Below are 19,230 nucleotides of genomic sequence, written 5' to 3'. Positions count from 1 at the left end.
ATTATTCTCAAAACAGAAAAAAAAAAACATTAATTTACCATACATATAAAGGGACATCTAAGCATATATATGTATATTAATATATTCCCAGTTTCCAATTTAACTTTCAATTACAGGGTCTCATTAGAATTTCAATTTACATTGTTGGAAGTCAGATAGTACCCAGTGGGACAAAATGTAAGAACCCTCATAAACTCTGTTCACTTCAGACAACCCACAAAAATTTGATTACATTTTAGGACTTCCTTGATGCTTGTGGCTTAATCTGCACGAACCTCAAGTTTTCAAGTGAATCTGCAGAAACAAGTTCACAAAAACTAAGCAACAAAATCAAGTTTATTACTTTGAACTGGCAAAAAACAGGCAAAATCAAGTTACCTGGTGTATTAGAATGATGAGGTGCCCACAGAAGAGTATCCAGCAGCTCTCATTTCTTTCAGAGTTGAAGCTAACCAGTCTAAACCTTCATACAGACCATCTCCTCTGAGTGCACAAGTCCCTTGGATGTGCCATTTTCTGTTCTTAAGTTCAAAGAGACCTAATCCTTCACATACTTCCATTGGTGTCATTGCTCCTTTCTTAACAACAGAAACAGATTCAAGCTTAGAAATCCTACATCACATTAACCAAACATCTTTGGTCTATGCAGGCAGCAAAGACAAAGCTGTCGATCTCTCAAAGATAAGAAATAGTATTTGGGGTTTGTTTCTCCCAGCCATGTGGAGGCAATAGAAACAGGCACACAAATAGACACCGAAATATAAAAGCCACAGGTGTCCATCTAATCCTTCTAATCTCTGCTCCTACGTTAGTCTTCTTCCTTTTCTTTTGTAAGTTTTTTACATTATCTTTTTCATATGTTCTTCATTTCATCTATGCTTTATGTAATTTAGATATTGTTGATGTGGACCAGCTAGAAGCCTAAACACGTCAGCAGCCAAGCCCTCCAAATTTCATTTACAACTAATGATAATTATACACACTAGATAAATCTATGAAAGCGAAATTCAAGCAATTTTTGGATGCCTTCAGCATATTTCCGAATTTTAGTAACATCAATGATAACGATGCATGGAAGTTCTTGACATGCTCAAAACAATTTAGATTAATGGCCAAAAAGATAAAGAACAATACACAAAGTAAAACTTCCAAAGAATGACTCAAATCCAGGAGAGTTTCAACAGAGATACACAATACCCATGCCACTACCATTATCATCACTATTGCCACAGACTGGCACAGAATCACAAAGATCAATCAACCATCCAGACTACCATAATTCGGACCACCGCCACAACTATTTACACCAGACAATTACTTCTACTTCCACCACACACAGGAAAGTGTCCAGAACACCACCATTACAATCTCCAAGTCCTCCAATGCCTGTGTCTTTTTGGCTACATTACAGTACCCAGAAAAAGTGTCCTTATAAATTTATTAAGGTCAGATGCAAAAAATTATCAAGCTTTCCTCTCAAAAGAATTTATGAAATAACTTCCTATTTGCAGTAAGCTTTAACCTGGAAACAGAGAGAAAAGGGAGGGGAGTTGGAATCCATAAAACAGGCCCTAAGCATCAACTATTTCAGGCAGAAACATGGGTTTCCTTCTGAATACCCAGCCTATCCTTCATTTCTAAGTAACATCTGAAGGCCACACAAGATATGGCAAAATCTTGATCAAAGATGAAAAGGTTAGCAGGATCAATCAGCTCTTTTAGCCTCACAATCTTCTAGAACTTTAGAAAATTTAAATATGCTATTAGGATTAACCTCTAAAGTATAGCATTCCAACAAAAAGGACTCAATGTAAGGACATCAAGATCAAAGCCTAATAAGCAAGTTTGAGATGACATAATAATTCCATTTTTGCATTTATGTGGAATTTTTATGTATGTAAAAAAGAAAGCCAATCTGGCAGTTAAATAACTTAATGGACTGTTCAGGTCTTACTAAATAAATGGCAGATGTAGTTAGGCCACGCCACATGCAATGAAAAGAATAGGCTATAGCATGAAAGCATGCTAGAAAGACAGATATAAATGATTTGAGACAGTACTTAATTGTCATTTTGTAAGATACAGAGTTGGGCATGCTTGTCTCCGTCTTTGATGTTTTGCATTTATACAATTGGATAGGATTTCTACAATGTCCCTTGTCTTGGTTTCTCTATGTCAAAAAGGCGACAGTCTCATTCATTTTACTGATCCATTTCTGGAAGATCATTGGGTCAGACACATTGTTTCTGCACCAGGTACTTGTACAATAATGTGTACATTACTATCTCAAGTCAAGTATATAAACATCCTAGGTCTCATTATAGAAGCCTACTTAACTATATTTTATCATTCATATGCAAAAAGATTGATAACATACCATGTCCTGTTTGTTGGCAAACACCAAGATGACACTGTTGAGCATAAAAGGATCTTTGATGATGGCCTGAAAGGAAATACGCACTTAATTTAGAAACTGTGTTTAGGTAAATTGCAGTACGGTCAGCATACCTTTCTGACATACAACCTGAAACTCTGCTCTTGCTTTGCCAATTCTTTCACGGTCCAAGGAATCAACAACATAGATCTGTATGGACAACGGGAAGGAAAAAAAAAAAAATCCAAATTTACCTATCAGCTTTGACACAAAGTTCAAAAGCTAACATGTAGGATGCACGCAATAAAGCAAACAGAAAACCTTATTTTGGAAGAAAAAAACAAGTGTTGCAAGAGCTTAATTAGCAAAAGAAGACTAACAGAAAATAATTATTACCAATCCATCTGTATTATTAAAATAATGCCTCCAAAGTGGCCGTAATTTCTCTTGCCCACCAACATCCCAAACAGTGAACATCACATTCTTATACTGAACTTTCTCCACATTGAACCCTACAGCAGATAAGGAGAATTAATATATCTCCAACATCAATAGATAGGTTTATGAAGAGCTAGGACCCACCACCACAGCTGTGATAGTTGAAAGTTTTCACAGTTTAAACTCAAAATGATTATAAATGACTAATTTATTGATTATGGTCTCAAATGTCTTGAGGCAGAAGTGGAATATACTGTGGGTCTTCAGCTGTCACATCTGCAGCAACATTGGTGTGAGGTTTTGTATGGAGATTAGCACGTCACTTATATGCTTGGTAAGGAGCTGACAGTGGCTACTTACTTGGTGAAAACTACAAGAAGCCGATAAAATGGTAATTGAGAATAGCAGTGCCACCATGTGGGGTAGAAACATTGGACAATAGAACAGATTTAAGCTTCAGACAGAGAGAAGATTTCAGAATATATAATCATGAGAGGTCCATTCAGTAATTGCCATGACACTTACAGTCTTTAATCTAAATGACATGAGACTCATCATCACTGTTTTTTTTTTTTTTTTTTTTTTTTTTTTTTTCATTTTCTTTTTTTTTACCACAGGCTTTATGTGTTAGTTATCATTCAAAATATTTTTGGCAAATATTCTCATTGAAAATAACATGAGAAAAAAGATGTGAAAGATTGACCATTTATTTGTGTACTAGCCTTAACTTATCCTTTTCATTTTTAATGCACATGCACGTTCACTCTTCTTTCTAGTGCTTTTTATGGTCATTCAATTGAGGAAAATCAAGGTGCAGTCAAGGAAAATCAGTGGTGCAGTCAAGGAAAAACAGATTTAGCAATTATTTTGATTTCATCTTTAATTATGTATGAGAACTCTAATTTCTTATGTGAATTTTCTCCATACGAAAATTTTGTAATTTCCTATATTCTTATCTAGAAAATATAGGATCACTGTGATTCAGAAATTTTTTGTTAGAACCTGTTTGAAACTGTTTGCTTCCTATTTAGTATTTATTTAGGATTTCCAGAATTGGTTATTTGTCTTTTGGATACCTTTACAACATGTTATTTTCTTAGATTTTGACAATGAATAATGAACACGTTCATCTGAGTAGGAAGACCTGCACCCCTGGTTTTTCTCCTTTAGTTTTCCTCTTTTTTCCCTTCTTTCCCAATACTGCTACGGTACCTAGGGTACAGAGACAGGTACAGTCACAGCTGCACAAAGTCACCAATTTCTTTTCTTTTCTCTTTCTTATCAAACTATTTATTTTAGGCCTGAGTAGTTTATTAAATCTGGTGCAAGAATATTTACTTTGTTGTTCAGTTCTATTTCTTTTATTGTACAGTTCTAGGATTTCCACGTGTTCCTATAACATAGATAATTTCTTTTAATTGTGGCTAGCAATTTCCCTTAGATGTGGTAGGTAGTTACTGTGTGTTGAAATTGTTTCTTTGATTTTACTTGCTTATATTTAGAAGAGAAGAGAATGAAATGAAGGCAGACAGTATTTTATTCGAAGGTCAATTCTTAAACCCAAAGATTGAAAGGTTCTCTCTGTAACAACTTCTTATTTCTTCCCATTAAACAGATATAAAAGGCAGAAAAACTCCAAACAGCATATTTCTGTTGGCCCTACCCTAGCACTTCCATTTACAAGACCTGTACTTGATCCTATACAAAAAGTTGTAACAGTTCCCTACCATGCATCTATTTCCACTATTGCATGATGTTAGTGATTAGATATAGATAAATAGCAGATTGTTTCAGATTTAAGCCTTGCACCGTCATAATTAAAGTGAGTAATCATGAAAAAAGAAACCTACCAATTGTTGGAACAGTAGATAAGACTTCTCCAATATGTAGCTTGTAAAGTATGGTTGTTTTACCAGCTGCATCCAGCCCTAGCATCACCACCTATGCCAGCAAAAATGAAAGTAACAAATAAGAAAAAAGAATCAAAGGTATGTTGCATATAAGTAAAGCCCGAATTCCAGAATATGAAAGATGGTCAAAATTCAATAAATATCAATGCAGAACACTGCCAACAATTAATTATTCCAGTTATAAACAAGCTGGAAGCTAAAGGTAGTATACCCTCCACATATTTGCAATAGCTCAACTACATCTTATGTAATTAAGTTATACCGGTCTAATATTTTTCCCAAAATCGTTGCTTCCCTATTTATTACAAGCTAAGTTGACCATATTGAATATTTATATCTATATTTATAAAAATATAAATATCTATTCATACTTATATATTCAAAAGCTAAGTTTATCGCATTGAAGGGAGAGAAGAAAACAGCCTTTCAGCCAATAAAAGAGCAACCTTACATTACACCAACACCAAGCATTAAATCCCCAATGTAGTCATATTTGACATCAAATGGTCATAGAAACATTCAGTTATGCCATAGATATTTTAACTTCCCAAACATGCCCGTTGAGCAAAGATGCATCAGAATCTAATAACCCCATTTCTTTGCCATTCCTTCCATAATCACCATAATTTTAAAGTCTAGATATATTCAATTATGGTCACTAATTCAATTGACGGCTACTATGGAAAAACAGAGTCGAATTATACATGCCACCAGGAAGGAACTAAATGGTCCAATTTGAAGTATCATTTTAAGTAACAAATTTACTATATTCCTTTTCATGATCTATTCTTTATAAATTCACATTACTTTACGCAAGTGTTGCAAGAAACTTCTAACTCTTTGATGGAAGAAAAATCCTCATATACTCAACACTGGAACTTCTTAACATATAAGGTACCCATCAGCAGTATTGAAAACACAGACAAGAATAGAAGTTAAACTAACCAGATAGTCAAAGTACTTGAACAAATTGAAGGTTGTAAATAGTATTATACACAATGCAAAATCAAGTGCAGTGTCATCAAGCTATCAAAAACTACAACAGTGAAAGCCTAAACTTGTTTTTCCATGATTAATAAAACTGTTGATTCATTAAAAATGAAAACGCAGAATATACATGAAAAATGATTCATTAACAAAAAAGAAGCTAGAAAATAGGATAAATATTTATACCTTCTAAATTTAAAATCCTGATAAATCACTGGCAATTGGTTTCCTCCCTATAATTCTCATTAGATGGGATATATATTCTGATGCACCCAAAATAATAATATTATACTCATGGATGTTAGCATTAGTAGAAAGCATTATGACCCATTAAATAAACAAACAAAATTCACTACTGTGCTGTCATTAGTTCTAAAAACACAAGTCCAATAACAATCCGTCAAACACGCTAATCTCCAAAACCCATTAACTTCCAAGGAAATTAACAACTAAAGCAACAGCAGCAGCAGAGCGATAGAGGAAATTTTTAGATAACCCCAGTGTTAACTCCTAACACACCCTAGATGGTAAAGTATTATCGCGTTAAGAGAAAGCAACCGCGTAAACATATATGTATTTATGCACATATACTATTAAGAAACAGAGAGAGTGTACCCGCATCTCAGTGTTGCCAAAGAAGGTATCGAAGAGCTTGCGAAAGGCTTGACCCATTGCGTAGCCGCCCCTTTGATGCTGAATATGAAGGTTTTTTTAATTTTACCTTCTTTCAATTTGGGCTTTGATCTCCTTCTACGCTATGCTATGATTTTCCGATGGAAGTTTACATTCAGAGATTCAGAGCGAAATCGATTTGACAGTGTTTTTTTCTTTTTTTTTTTTTTAAATTTTTTTGAGTTTTATATATTTTTATTCAGAGGCATAACGAGTGAGAAGAAAGAGAAAATGCGTTTGCTTTTGTTCAGCGCAAGTCTTTACAGGCGTGGAATATATTTTTTTTTTCTATTTTATAAAATATTTTATTCTAAAACTCAGTTTGGACCGAGTTAAAGCTGGGCCGCAACTATTTGTTTCGACATAAGTTCGGCCCGGCATGATTAGTCGCCATTTGCTGTAATATTTCGTTTAAATCGACTTTAAATAATAATAAAATAATAACAAAAACATTATTCTTTTTTATTAATTGATTGAATCATACTGTATTTATGTTTTCTGACATTTTTTTGTTTTTGGCTCATGGCAGTTACAGTCTAAGCATTGATGAGTGCAATAAACGATGAAAACTTTATGGGATTGACGTGCAGCTCTACCAATCCATTCATACACCAAACAACCCCCAACATCCTAAAAAATAAGTTCTTTTTATAATTATTTTATCCTAAATATAAATTGTTTTAAATATTTTAAAAAATAATAAATAATATTTTTTAATATCACTCTTATTTACATTAAATATAATAACTACCCTCATAAATTATTATTAATTTTGAGATAAATGTAATTTAGTAAAAATTTCCCTTTGATTTTGTAATAATTTAGTAAAATTAATTCCTCTTTAATATTTGTCCAAGACAGAGAAAGCAATAAAAAATGACTTTCTTTTTTAAGAATTATTTTTCTTATTGACGAATATTTTAGACTATTCACTCGGGAAAAAAATAAAAACTAATTATCAAGAATTAAAAAAAAAAACTTATTTTCTTTGATTTGATATATATATATATATATATATATATATATATATATATATAAAAGTTTAATTCAAAATTCATAAAGAGTGTTCTAAGTAGTAGTAAGTAACATTTAAATAATGTAACCAACATTCTTTATTAGTTATATATTTATGGAAAAAATATTTATCAGGAGGCTAACCTTATACCAAAAAATCGGGGAAAATGCTTAGAAAAAATGAAAAATCTGTTTCACGGGGGTTGCCATTCGTATGCTGGACCTAACCACCAGTTAGATGAAGCAGAGAGTTTCACTCAGCATAGCTAATTGATCTTAGCTCCTAATATATATAGATATATAAATATAATCACATTATATAAAGAATTAAAGAAACCATTTGCTGTGCATATAACTAAGCTAAACTTACAGATCTTCAGCTTCATTTCCACTTCCATAACTTTAGCTTAACCATGCCAGAAACCGACACCGGCACCGCCGCTGGCCGCCATGTTGTGGTGCTAGCCTTCCCTTTCGGCACTCACGCAGCTCCACTCTTCTCCATCACCAACCAGCTAGCCATTTTATCTCCAAACACACTCTTCTCCTTCCTCAACATCTCAAAATCCAACAAATCCATCTTCTCCACCAACAGTAATAATATTCTGGAACCGAGCATTAAAGTCTATGACGTGTGGGATGGCGTCCCTGACGGCTACCAATTTCTAGGGAAACCACAGGAGGATATAGAGCTATTCATGAAAGCAGCTCCTGAAAGCTTCAAGAAAGGAATCATGAAAGCGGTGGCAGAGACAGGAAAGGAAGTCACGTGTTTGGTTACTGATGCATTCTTTTGGTTCGGGGCGGAGATGGCGGAGGAGATGAAGGTGGCTTGGATGGCGTTTTGGACAAGTTCGCCTGTATCAATCTCTGTTCATTTTTATACTGATTCCATAAGAGAGACTTTTGGAGTTGAAGGTAAATTCTCAGCACTTGATATTTAATTATAATTGAGAAAATGACAAACAGAATAATGACATTTTTTTCTACTTGTGCAAATTACAGGTAAAGCGGGGGAAAATGAAACCCTCAATTTAATTCCAGGAATGTCTAAAGTTCAAATTAGAGATTTACCAGAAGGAATAACCTTTGGAAATTTAGAATCAGTCTTCTCCCAAATGTCACACAAGATGGGAATCACGTTAGTCAAAGCAGATACAGTCTTCTTAAATTCATTTGAAGAGCTAGAGCCTGTAATAACAAGTGACCTGAATTCCAAATTCAACAAATTCCTCAGTATTGGACCCTTCAATTTGATTTCACCGCCAAAACCAACACCAGACTCGTATGGCTGCCTGGATTGGCTTCAGAAGCAAAGACCTGAATCAGTGGCCTATATCAGTTTTGGCTCAGTGGCAACACCGCCTCCACATGAATTAGTTGCACTAGCTGAAGCATTAGAGTCAAGTAAGATACATTTCATATGGTCACTTAAGGAGCATTTAAAGGTTAATTTGCCAAATGGGTTTCTGGAAAGAACAAAATTAAATGGAATTGTGGTGGCATGGACTCCACAAATGGAGGTGTTAGCAAATAGTGCAATTGGGGTTTTTATTACACATTGTGGTTGGAATTCAGTGATGGAAAGTATAGTAGGAGGGGTGCCTATGATTTGTAGGCCTTTTTTTGGTGATCAAATGTTAAATGGAAGGATGGTTGAAGATGTTTGGGAAATTGGTGTCAAAGTTGAGAGTGGAATTCTCTCAAAAACTGGAGTAATTGAATGTTTAAACAAGATTTTCTCGCATGAAAAAGGAAAGAAAATGAGGGAAAATGTTAAAGCACTTAAAGAACTCGCGAAAAGTGCAACCGGACCAAATGGGAGCTCTTTCAAGAATTTCACTGCATTGGCAGAATTAGTAACTCGTCGTGGAAAATTTCAACCATTAGTAGGCTAGTACTATAAGGCTTCCAATCTTGGGGTTAATAAATCTTTTACCTACGTCAAGAGAACTATCCCCGCTTGTGAACTGTAAAAAGGTAGTGTTGATCTTGTACTGCTTGCAATTTAGTCTCAACTCAAGAAAAATTCTCATTTCCGGTCTACGATCAAATGCTTGCAGCATACCCATTTCCATACAAGTACAATGACTTTCATAACCCCCATGATTAACGAACAAACACTTTTGCCAACAAACAAATATATTCCTGCTAAGGATTCTCGAGGTGGAAAAGAAAAGATAAATGAGTAAAACAAGGGACGTAAAGAATAATATATATTAAAACACATAGGTACATTTTCACGGAGGGCGAAAATCAAAAGAGCCCCTAACCAAACATTAGAACACGGCATTGTGAAAGAAAATTGAACTATCTGCACAACCCGACAGCGTTAGTATGCATTACACCTATGATGAATGAATCAACAATCCAAAACGAGTCATCTAAACAGTTTGATCCCTACCATCATCACGATGAATACAAAGGGCCAAGCAGGATCCCAGAAACCGCACAATGACTCCAAATATATTCCTACATTAGCACCTAAATAATCTACACCCAGCCAATGGATATACATCCACTACTTTGCAGCAGTCAAACCTTCATGCCAAGGCACCTCTGTCATCTACCAAATAAAAATTTCAGACAATGGAGGAAAAGACTGCTGCACCTGTTGAAATCCATCAACTTCTAGGCAACAGCAACTCCTGGTTTAAAACTCATGAAGTTAGCTTCCACCGCAAAAATTGATTTCTATATCTACGAGTCCAACATCTCATCCTGGATCTCATTAGGAGCAATAAGCCCTGGAATAGAAAGCATTCTTTGTCTCTCTCTTTCTCTCTGAGCAGCAGCTTCTTCGGCATATAGATCTTTATTGTCCTGCAAAGAAAACCCAAGCATTACATAGGTGTTAATAACCTTTCCATTTGCACAGCGTTCAGTAACATTTTTGCCATCCATATTCATTTTGTCTTCACGTTTTTTTTTTTTTCCCAAGCATGCAATAATTGGCACAAAGTGTTACCTGAGCCGAAAACTCCTTCGATTGCACAAGGAAATCACGAATGTGATTCTTAAATATAGAGAGGTCATTTCTTGACTCAAAGAGTCCATTAACAAATTGCGCGACCTGAAAAATGATCAAATTAGCCACATCCAATGAACAGCAGTGGCAGAAACAAAGCAATGGAAATGAAACGTCTTTTTATTTTCACCTCTGATGCGGTCATGTTAGGGAAAGATGCACTCAAAAGTTTAATAGTGAATTCGCGAACAAACATGGCATTACTGTGATATGGATAAGGAACTGCTGTAGCATCCCATAAAGGCTCTGTCAAAGCACCACTCTCAACCTGAAATTGCATATACAAATTACAACAGCTCTTGCCTCACGCTAATCAAAGACAAAAGACAGCAAGGCACAAACCAGACAAAACAAGTGTTGTAACACCAAGACATGCAACTTGAAGCCAGGTTTGTGAAATGTGTCCGTCAAGACTGCAAATATTTCCTGCTCAATAGTCGTAAAGTACGTCCGGTAGAACTGATTACAGAACTCCGAAGCCTGTTAAATTATACAAAGAAGTTAGCACATAAATGAAATGACTTTGACGAGTAGGAAAGAAACTGAAGGATAAAGCAAAATACATGCCTGAAAGTTCTTCAGCATCTCCAAAAGAAGATTCAGCCCTGTTTCAGCGATGTTTCTTTCTGTATGCCTGAACGCCCATATGATTGAATCCATTACAAGCTTTAGTTGCTGATGCAGAGAAGAGCAAACGAAAAGAATATTAAATACATCAACAATAGTTATAACAAAGATAAAAGTGTAACACCAGGAGCAGGAAGAAGTGTTCATTATAACAAGAATGTACAACTAAATCCAACAAATTATATCAATATATACTCGTAAAAAAAATGCCATATAACACTACCAGAAAATTATGACAAGATGCAGGATACAGAAAGTAAGCTGCACCTTTCTTCAAGAGTTAAATAGGGGCCAGATTCAATATAATGAATAAGTGAATTTAAAAAATGGTGTGTTTGTATAAAACCAATATATATTGAATGAAATAAATTCAAATACAAACCTGACTTGACAACCGAATTAAAGCAGGAAAACAATGGGTTGCAATGGCTCTAAGCAATGAAAAGAACTTCAATCGATGCTCTGGGTAATCTTCAAAATTTTTGGTTATCATCTGCGTTGTGCATTAACCAGAAAATCAGCCAAGGAAAGTATACATGAAGTTCAAGAAATTTATCGTGCAATAACCAGAGGCGTCAGCAAAACAAGGTGTACAGAAAGTAGAGACATTTCAACTTAGGTTACATCTGCTCATGTTGAATTTGATATTCGCCCTAAATAATTTCGCATTTTCAATTAACCAGTGCACAAGCAACAATGAAAGTTCTCTCATAAGACATCAGGACTTGGAGAACACAGTACATCCTTTAAATAAAATTAACCATCCATACCCCTTTCCCCCAAGTAAAATTAAATAAGAAACGCTTCGCTAAATTTGAACGAAAAGATACAAAAAATTCCGAGTAATCACCAAGACTTGGAAAGAGAGGAACACATCATGAATAACCTAAAGATCAGCTCCCAGGCAAGATTATGCACCAAATATCAAGTGGATCTAATCTAGCATCTAATTTGTAAATCAACATGAGACCCCTAAAGCAACCACTATAGCCGTCCATAATATGATTGTGCAAATTTCTGAAACAATTAATTTTCAAAAAAGATGTGCAAAGCCTTGATATATATTAAATGCATAAGACAAAGATCATCAATAGTATAAAATCAGCTCCCAGGCAAGATCTAAATAATGTATAAATACATCATTTCTTGGCCTTACAAACTGGTATTCAAGATGAAGCATCCATATTCAAGATCAGTACAACATTTGTGCAAACAATACAAACAAGTTTAAGCCATTATTCTAACCAGACTTATTATTACTTCTGACCATTTGGACCATTTCACCACTTACATAAAAACCAATATAGTAGATAGTCTCGAACATTAGTTGCAATATCAGGGTGAATAAAGAATTTCATAGCAGGACTAACAAAGCACATCAAAAGCATAACACAGGTGTGCAACAAAAAACTTGCAGCTTATAAGCCTATATCCTCAAGAAGAGCATTCATATTCCAGATTGTTTTATTCATTTAGTGCTTTTTTTCAAACAATAAAAGCTTCAGCCACTATTCTAAACGGCACTTCTTATTTCCGACCAGTTGGACCATCTTACCACTTATTTACATAAAAATTGATGCAGTAGATACACTTAAACATTAGTTGCAATATCAAGGTCAATATAAAAATTTCAATACAGGACTAACAAAGCACAATAAAGGTTTGTCTACATAAGTGTGCAACAAAAAAATTATAGCTTATAAGCGAATATCCTCACCTCAAGGGTACACTGGAACACTGCTTCAAATATACGAGGCACATCATCTATCATTGCAGCTTTATACCTGAAGAGGAAAAAGGAAAACTAGGAAATAAAAAAAAAAAAAGGACATTTGGACTTCTCAAAAAAAAAAAAAAAAAAAAAAAAAAATGGAAGCACCGCTATGAAGCAACAAACCAACATAATAGTGAAAGAAACTAGTTCCCCTTTCAATCTCAACCGTAAATGATCATGCAAATACAGCAGAATGAAAAAGGTACTATTGAACAATACAAGTATCCCAAAGTTTACCAACGCTCACCAATGAGCAACAAGATATCCCAAATTTTATCTAGCAATGTATTGCATCTTCAAATTTCATTCTATGAAGACTGTTTGAGCTCAACAGGCAATTAAAGGGGATTCTACAGAAAATTAAGCCCCTCAAGGTCTACTTTAGAGGTTACAGGTTCAAATATCGACTTTAACAACAATTCAGGAAAAAAAATCCACTGTTCTAACTAAAAAAAGAGGTACACACTGAAAGGGGGAAGAAAAATGTAACAGGATATATACATATATTAAAAAGGATAGCATACTTGTTTATAATTGTTGCAAAAAGTGAAAGAACTTCTGATTCTCTAGCATCAGGCAAATTCCTAGCGTAGTCACCAAGAACAGGATCCATCATTGGGGGAACAAATTGCTTCCCAATCTGTGGTTGGTCTTCAGCCTTGTCCAAAAATGTCTCAATCAGCTTAAGCGTCTCTCTCTTAACAGATCTGTTCCACAAAACGCACTAAATTGTAAAAAGGTTTGTGGGTTCACTAGACATATAAATTCAAATGACTAACTGACCTTAGAAGTTTCACATAGGATGTTTTAGATGCATAAGGACCTCCTTCTGCAATGCTACTTGATATAAGCTCACTATACATTCTGCCAAAAAATCGAATTCGTGACCAACGTGTATTAGCTATCAATAAACCAATAAAATTTTCCAGTATGAAAAGTTCAAAGCAACTGAATAAATAATAAAATCCGTTAACATACCTATACACATTAAGCATATCCAAAAAAATTAGCGAGATTTGGGACAAGAAGTAAGTTCCCAGAGAAGTAGCAACACTTGTATTCGTCTGCAAAGAAAGAATAGCTTGAATAAATTGTATGATTATTACAGAGCAATTACACTAAGCAGAATTTAGTTTCACTGCTATATCATCATGAATCAAAATAGAGGATTTAACCCTCACTGAAATTTTGCACAAATAAAAGGACACAGAGTAAACCGACAAATCATGACAAAGAAATACCGAATATAAGGCATCAAGCCCTGTTGTGATGCATTTAGTCTTTGGTTTGGGAGACTATAAATTGGAATGAAAGAAAACAGTCGATGTTTATGACAGGATAGATTCATTTTCTCAATGTATATAGTCAACTTTTATTGACAAAATACATTTCCCTCCCACTTCCGATACTCCCATTTTCAACCCCCCCAAACAAAGCCTTAATGCCAGATCAATCAAAAGAGCAATCAAAAGCAAATCTCTTTCAACAAATGCCTTGATAGATCATAGGAAGCCAAAATTGAATAAGATCAACACCTGCAGTATATTGAGAACAGTCCGAATCACTTCTTGATCTTTTAGAAAATCAACACTTTGCCGTGCTTGCCCTATAATTTCAGCCCATTTCTGTAGAGGGAGTTAGATATCATCAGCAGCCAACACTACCAGCAAAGAACTTCGAAAAATTGAAAAAGGTTGACAAGAAGGGGTGAAAATGATATCAAACAAAATCAGAATCCATGGTATCTTTTCACAAAGAGCAGACAGTTTAAAACAATAATTGCATATCATTTTATAAGAATTGGCTATCAAATGCCTCCTCAATTTCCACCTTATTTATCAAATCTTCAAAATTTAGAAGCACATGGAATGAGAGAAGGAGGGTTTTTTTTTTTTTTTTTTTTTTTTGGGGGGGGGGGGGGGGGGGGGGGGTTGGCAGTTCATAATGAAACAGACCTGGTTTGGGAGATCCATCAACCTCTGCAAGTATTCATCTCGCTTCTGTGGATCAGATTCTGCTTGAATCATATGCCCTACCTGAATTAGAAAAGCAAAAGCAAACATTAGGAATTTATAATAACACAAATTTATAGGGTGCACAATTTCACCATCAAGACACCCAACATACAGATTCATAGAACGTATGTATCTGGTGAGGCTCGAGATCAGCAACAGTAGTTGGAAGACCCGTCAGAAGTTCAGACACAAATGGTTCGCTTTCTCCAACCTGTGAGCAAGATAAGCAGATTCCCAATTATCTTCTTTGATGCAATAGATCCAATGAAGAGAATTGAAGTGCAATTCTAGCAAAATAGAAACAATTGCAACACAAGAAATAGAAGTTACCTGTACAATAACAAATTTCCGCTTGCATTTCTGAACGATTTTCAAGAATGTGTCACAGGCCATATCCTAGAAGACATTAACAAACGTCATAATCAATGATTACAGGCTATTCAATTAATAGAGACCAAGTGTCATGCAAGATAATAAATTTCTCCAATATGCAGCATGTCAATACAGCATTGCAAAGGACCACAGACACAAAAACAACCTGAACTCCAGGATGTGTTTCATGCATGAACTCAAACAACTTATTGACAACAGTTTTCAAAAACTTCCAATGGGCTCTAAGAAATCGTGGATACTGCCCAACAACATACCTGCAAATCAAAAGAAAAAAAAAATCAAGATAAGCCAACTTACCCAATCAGGTTACTTAACAAATTCCAATTAAAATACATGTATCAGTGTGCCCAATGGTAAACACTACCAAACATCATCACAATATTAATTCTTACATGATGTTACTAGCAATAACAGCTTTGTTATCTTTTCCCTTTGTGATTTCACACAAATTCAATAAATCACGAATCACCATCACCAGAAATCTGTTCTCCTGCAAAGAAGCCAAGATCAGAGACACATCAAGACTTGCTTCATACAAATTGGAAACAATCAAGGCAATAAGCACTCCATAGACAGTTAATGGAATGTCAAAATGCAAACAGAATATATCACTTAAAGGATTACACAAGACAGGAGGTCAATAAAACACAGACTATCAAGTCAAAAATGTTATTGCAACATTACCAAAAAGGAGAATTAGAAAACATAGACCAGATACCTGCTCTTCCATCATGGAACCTGAGATAGATCCAATTGCCCAGCAAAGAGTGTTCAGATTGTTCCAACTCCAATCCTCCCCACTTAGCTGTTTGCTTAATTTCTTCAGCATCTGTGATGTACAAGAGGGGAAGCAGAAAGGACCACTTTAAGATGTTAGACAAAACTACTGAAAAGCCAATTTTCAATCCTCATGCAGTTCAAGGTAAAGTTAGCACCAGTACATTCAGTTAAACTATCTTTCTTTTCTGTGCATAATAATTACCTGTACATAGTATGCATGACAGAAAAACAACTCGTCAACCTTATTAAAGATTGAAGAGCAAATGAATAAATATTACAATATAACTATTCTCTATGATACTCAAACATTTAATTTCAACTTGTCTGATAATGACTACATGATCCGAGCAGCTCCCGCAATTAAATGCTTAAGCAACAAAATTAATATTAAACATTGACCTTGCATAAATAAGAAAAGAGGGTAAAAACAAGAATAGATCTGTGTTCATCAGTTACAATTAATGATAATAATAACAATAATAAGGAAAAAGGTTCCTTAAAATATTGGTGTTCACATATATGAACTAAAGAAAGCCATAAAAGACAACTTTTATGCTGCTTCACAGAAATCATCTCCAAGTGTGCCAAAAAGCATACCTGCTTTTCAGTGTCCTCGTGATCAAGATGGGACAAGTAGATCAAAGTTTCCCTCATGATCTGCATAATAAATGTTGATCAGCCATAGCAACCAGTAACTTTAGTTAAGAGACCCAGAAAAAGGAAAAAAAATAGAAAACTCAATAATAAAATCAAAAGAACCTTTTGATTTCTAGATGTTAACTTTTGAAAAGAAAATACAAAATTATTCTTGGGCGACAGTTTGAATTTGACCTCTAGGGACTGAAACAGATTTTATTAGTCTTGCCCCAGACATTGTGGAAGTAATAATATAACTAACAATCAATTGCAAAATTTTTAATATCAACTTCATATATTTAAATACCCATGAATAAATATACATGTCAAAATTGAGAAATTGATTTTCACTGCTTGAAAATCAACAATCATGATATATACACCCCGTCACTTGATAATTGAGACAGAATCATAGATTATATTTGCACAAGAGATAAAGATTTCTCACCTTATATTGAACAAGGACATCATTGTCCTTCATGGTTTCCCGAACAATATTGCCATTTTCATCTTCAACTATCAGAACCTCTTCGGGCTTAGCCATACGACAAATCATAAGCAATCTCAACTTTGACATTGGATTAGCATAAAGTTGCCTCCGCTGCAATATTTGTGAACCTATGCCATCTACCATACCGTGGAGCAAAGGCATCTGATTCAATAGATAGACACAGCCTGAGGTAAGTAACTTCAATAAATAGCAGGCATGTACTCCAAAACAAAGAATCAGAAATTCAAAACCTACAACATGCACTTCTCATTTATATGTAAGAAAAGCATGCATATAGGTTAATTTGGGAAACAATTTAGTTAATGGAAATCCAATGAAGTTTGGCCAAGAATCTGTAGGAGGACCACTAACAAAGATAAAGGACAGTTTCAGCTATGATATATAAGATATTGCTCCACCCGCAGGAAAAATTGAGAGAGAGACATATCTGGATGACTGGAGGCTGGATTGCATAGCACAACACTGGCTTATGTTGCGTTCTGTTTCTTTTATTTATTTTTTTTTTTTTTTATGTAAACAGCTGCTAGCTGGACACACTATATTGAAAGGAAAACCTAGGTGACTGTTCAGGAAAAAAAAAAAAAAAGGAAAGGCGCAAAAGGCCGCAAACTATGTCCAGAGGCAAGGACCTCAGTGAGGCCACCCACCTGGGCATTTGAGTCACAAGCCCTTGAGCCCTAAGTTAGGCGTCCCTTTAATAATTGTTGTCAAATCATTACATGACAATAATGAAAATGCCATACCTGCAGTCCCATCATGTTTGCAGTTACTGCAGGATTATCCAAATTATGATGTGCCTCAAACAGCTCCAAAACCAAGGAGTTCCAGTAGTCCAAGCAAACCTGTAAATAATTTTATGCAGCAATAAGAATCGCAACATAATGATGTAAATCTGATTTCAGAGAGAGTCAATAAGAAGGAAAAAGGAGAGGGGTTGTTAGTTAGGACAGAACATTATACCTTAAAAACCTCTGTGTCATCAACATATGAGATATTAATTAAATATTCAAGACCCATCAGTAACGCAGATATGTTCTCTGGTGTAGTTTCCAAAACCCGAATATGAGCCTGCAAAAGTAAGCAAGTCATCAGAAATGCCTGTTCAAATTCCTAAGAGCCATAATTCATGTGCCCATACCAAAGAGGGCAAGGTGCAAGGCACAAGAGCATCTTGCGAATCACAATTTACAAATTTCAATTTCCATGGTTTAAACTCATAAAATAACAAGATGTAGCATCCCAGGATCATTGGCAGGCACACCTATAAACATGCGCACTGTTCTCTGCCATACCGTCTCAACATGGTAAAATAGAGGCTTAGGTAGACACTAAATTGAAGGCACAGAGAAAAGTATAGAACTTTCCCATAAGATGCAAGGAACAAGATCCCATAAATGGACCCACAAGCATATCCTAGCAGAAGCAAAAATTTAGTGAATTAATGAAGAGCAAGCCCAGTTTGTTCCAAGCAATGAGCAACAAGAAGGTATGACCTGAGAGCATCCATAAATACACATCTATGCATCGCATCATGGATAATACAGGGATATTTTTCATTTTTCTGCTCCAGGAAAAGACCACAGAGACTTGCACCCAACAGCCTGCCAAACTGTCACAGTTCAAGCTGCAGCACCTTGACACAGCATGTCATGTTGTCTCAAGAGGTGCCTTAAATTACAACCGTATATTAAATCCCATAGTATATTTTAAAAGACTTGTTATGTAATTGGTGAATGCCAGACACTGAGTAACAATTATTATCAAACTGGAAGTTAAAACTAATCAATAATGAAAGATAATAACTGCCAATTTACACAAAATTTCAATATACTACAGTGGCATCCCCCTGCCTGAGCCTTTCAGTATCTAAAAAGGCATCTCAACTCGACTTGGGAAAGTAACTTACCTTGTAAAATGAAGTGAAAAACAACGCCAAGTTCTGAATAAATGCCTGAAGAAGCAAAAGAGGAGAGTTGAAATCAGAATTGTGTTGCCAGTCTTAAAGAGATTGGAACTAAATGGTACAAATTGGAAACACTGACCTGTTCCTCACCAGATCCATGTGCGTATG

At 35.1% G+C, this 19,230-nt stretch overlaps 3 protein-coding genes across 3 annotated transcripts; 1 reads left to right on the top strand and 2 right to left on the bottom strand.

Annotated features, from left to right (window-relative positions):
- Positions 1-46: 46 nt before the first annotated feature.
- On the bottom strand, positions 47-6,630 carry LOC105649016 (uncharacterized). Its single transcript, XM_089717470.1, has 7 exons — positions 6,325-6,630; positions 4,663-4,753; positions 2,771-2,886; positions 2,525-2,584; positions 2,378-2,443; positions 379-578; positions 47-294 (listed from the first exon to the last, which is right to left on the bottom strand). Exons 1-6 carry the CDS (start codon positions 6,379-6,381, stop codon positions 387-389), a joined length of 582 nt encoding a protein of 193 aa, XP_089573596.1. The 5' UTR covers positions 6,382-6,630; the 3' UTR covers positions 47-294; positions 379-386.
- A 1,016-nt stretch (positions 6,631-7,646) lies between these two features.
- LOC149498549 (anthocyanidin 3-O-glucosyltransferase 7-like) lies at positions 7,647-9,441 on the top strand. The gene is made up of 2 exons (XM_089717796.1): positions 7,647-8,313; positions 8,401-9,441. The coding sequence occupies exons 1-2, from the start codon at positions 7,809-7,811 to the stop codon at positions 9,291-9,293; spliced, it is 1,398 nt and encodes a 465-aa protein (XP_089573922.1). The 5' UTR covers positions 7,647-7,808; the 3' UTR covers positions 9,294-9,441.
- Positions 9,442-9,598: 157 nt separating this feature from the next.
- On the bottom strand, positions 9,599-19,230 carry LOC105649014 (protein EXPORTIN 1A; the record flags this gene model as incomplete). Its single annotated transcript, XM_089717795.1, is given in 23 exon segments — positions 9,599-10,218; positions 10,364-10,468; positions 10,554-10,691; positions 10,766-10,903; positions 10,991-11,098; positions 11,433-11,543; positions 12,768-12,834; positions 13,349-13,531; positions 13,608-13,688; positions 13,803-13,888; positions 14,360-14,449; positions 14,780-14,860; positions 14,952-15,050; positions 15,170-15,235; positions 15,378-15,486; positions 15,625-15,722; positions 15,951-16,061; positions 16,610-16,669; positions 17,097-17,300; positions 17,903-18,001; positions 18,120-18,227; positions 19,066-19,110; positions 19,202-19,230. Coding segments are annotated over 23 exon segments (2,339 nt in total), but the record flags the coding sequence as incomplete, so codon positions are not given.

This window comes from Jatropha curcas, chromosome 2 (assembly GCF_041381405.1).
Source record: "Jatropha curcas cultivar XTBG-Jc1 chromosome 2, XTBG_Jcur_1.0, whole genome shotgun sequence".
In the NCBI taxonomy this organism is placed as follows: Eukaryota; Viridiplantae; Streptophyta; class Magnoliopsida; order Malpighiales; family Euphorbiaceae; genus Jatropha; species Jatropha curcas.
Note: the sequence above shows the minus strand (reverse complement) of the source record. Positions and strands in the feature narration are given on the sequence as shown.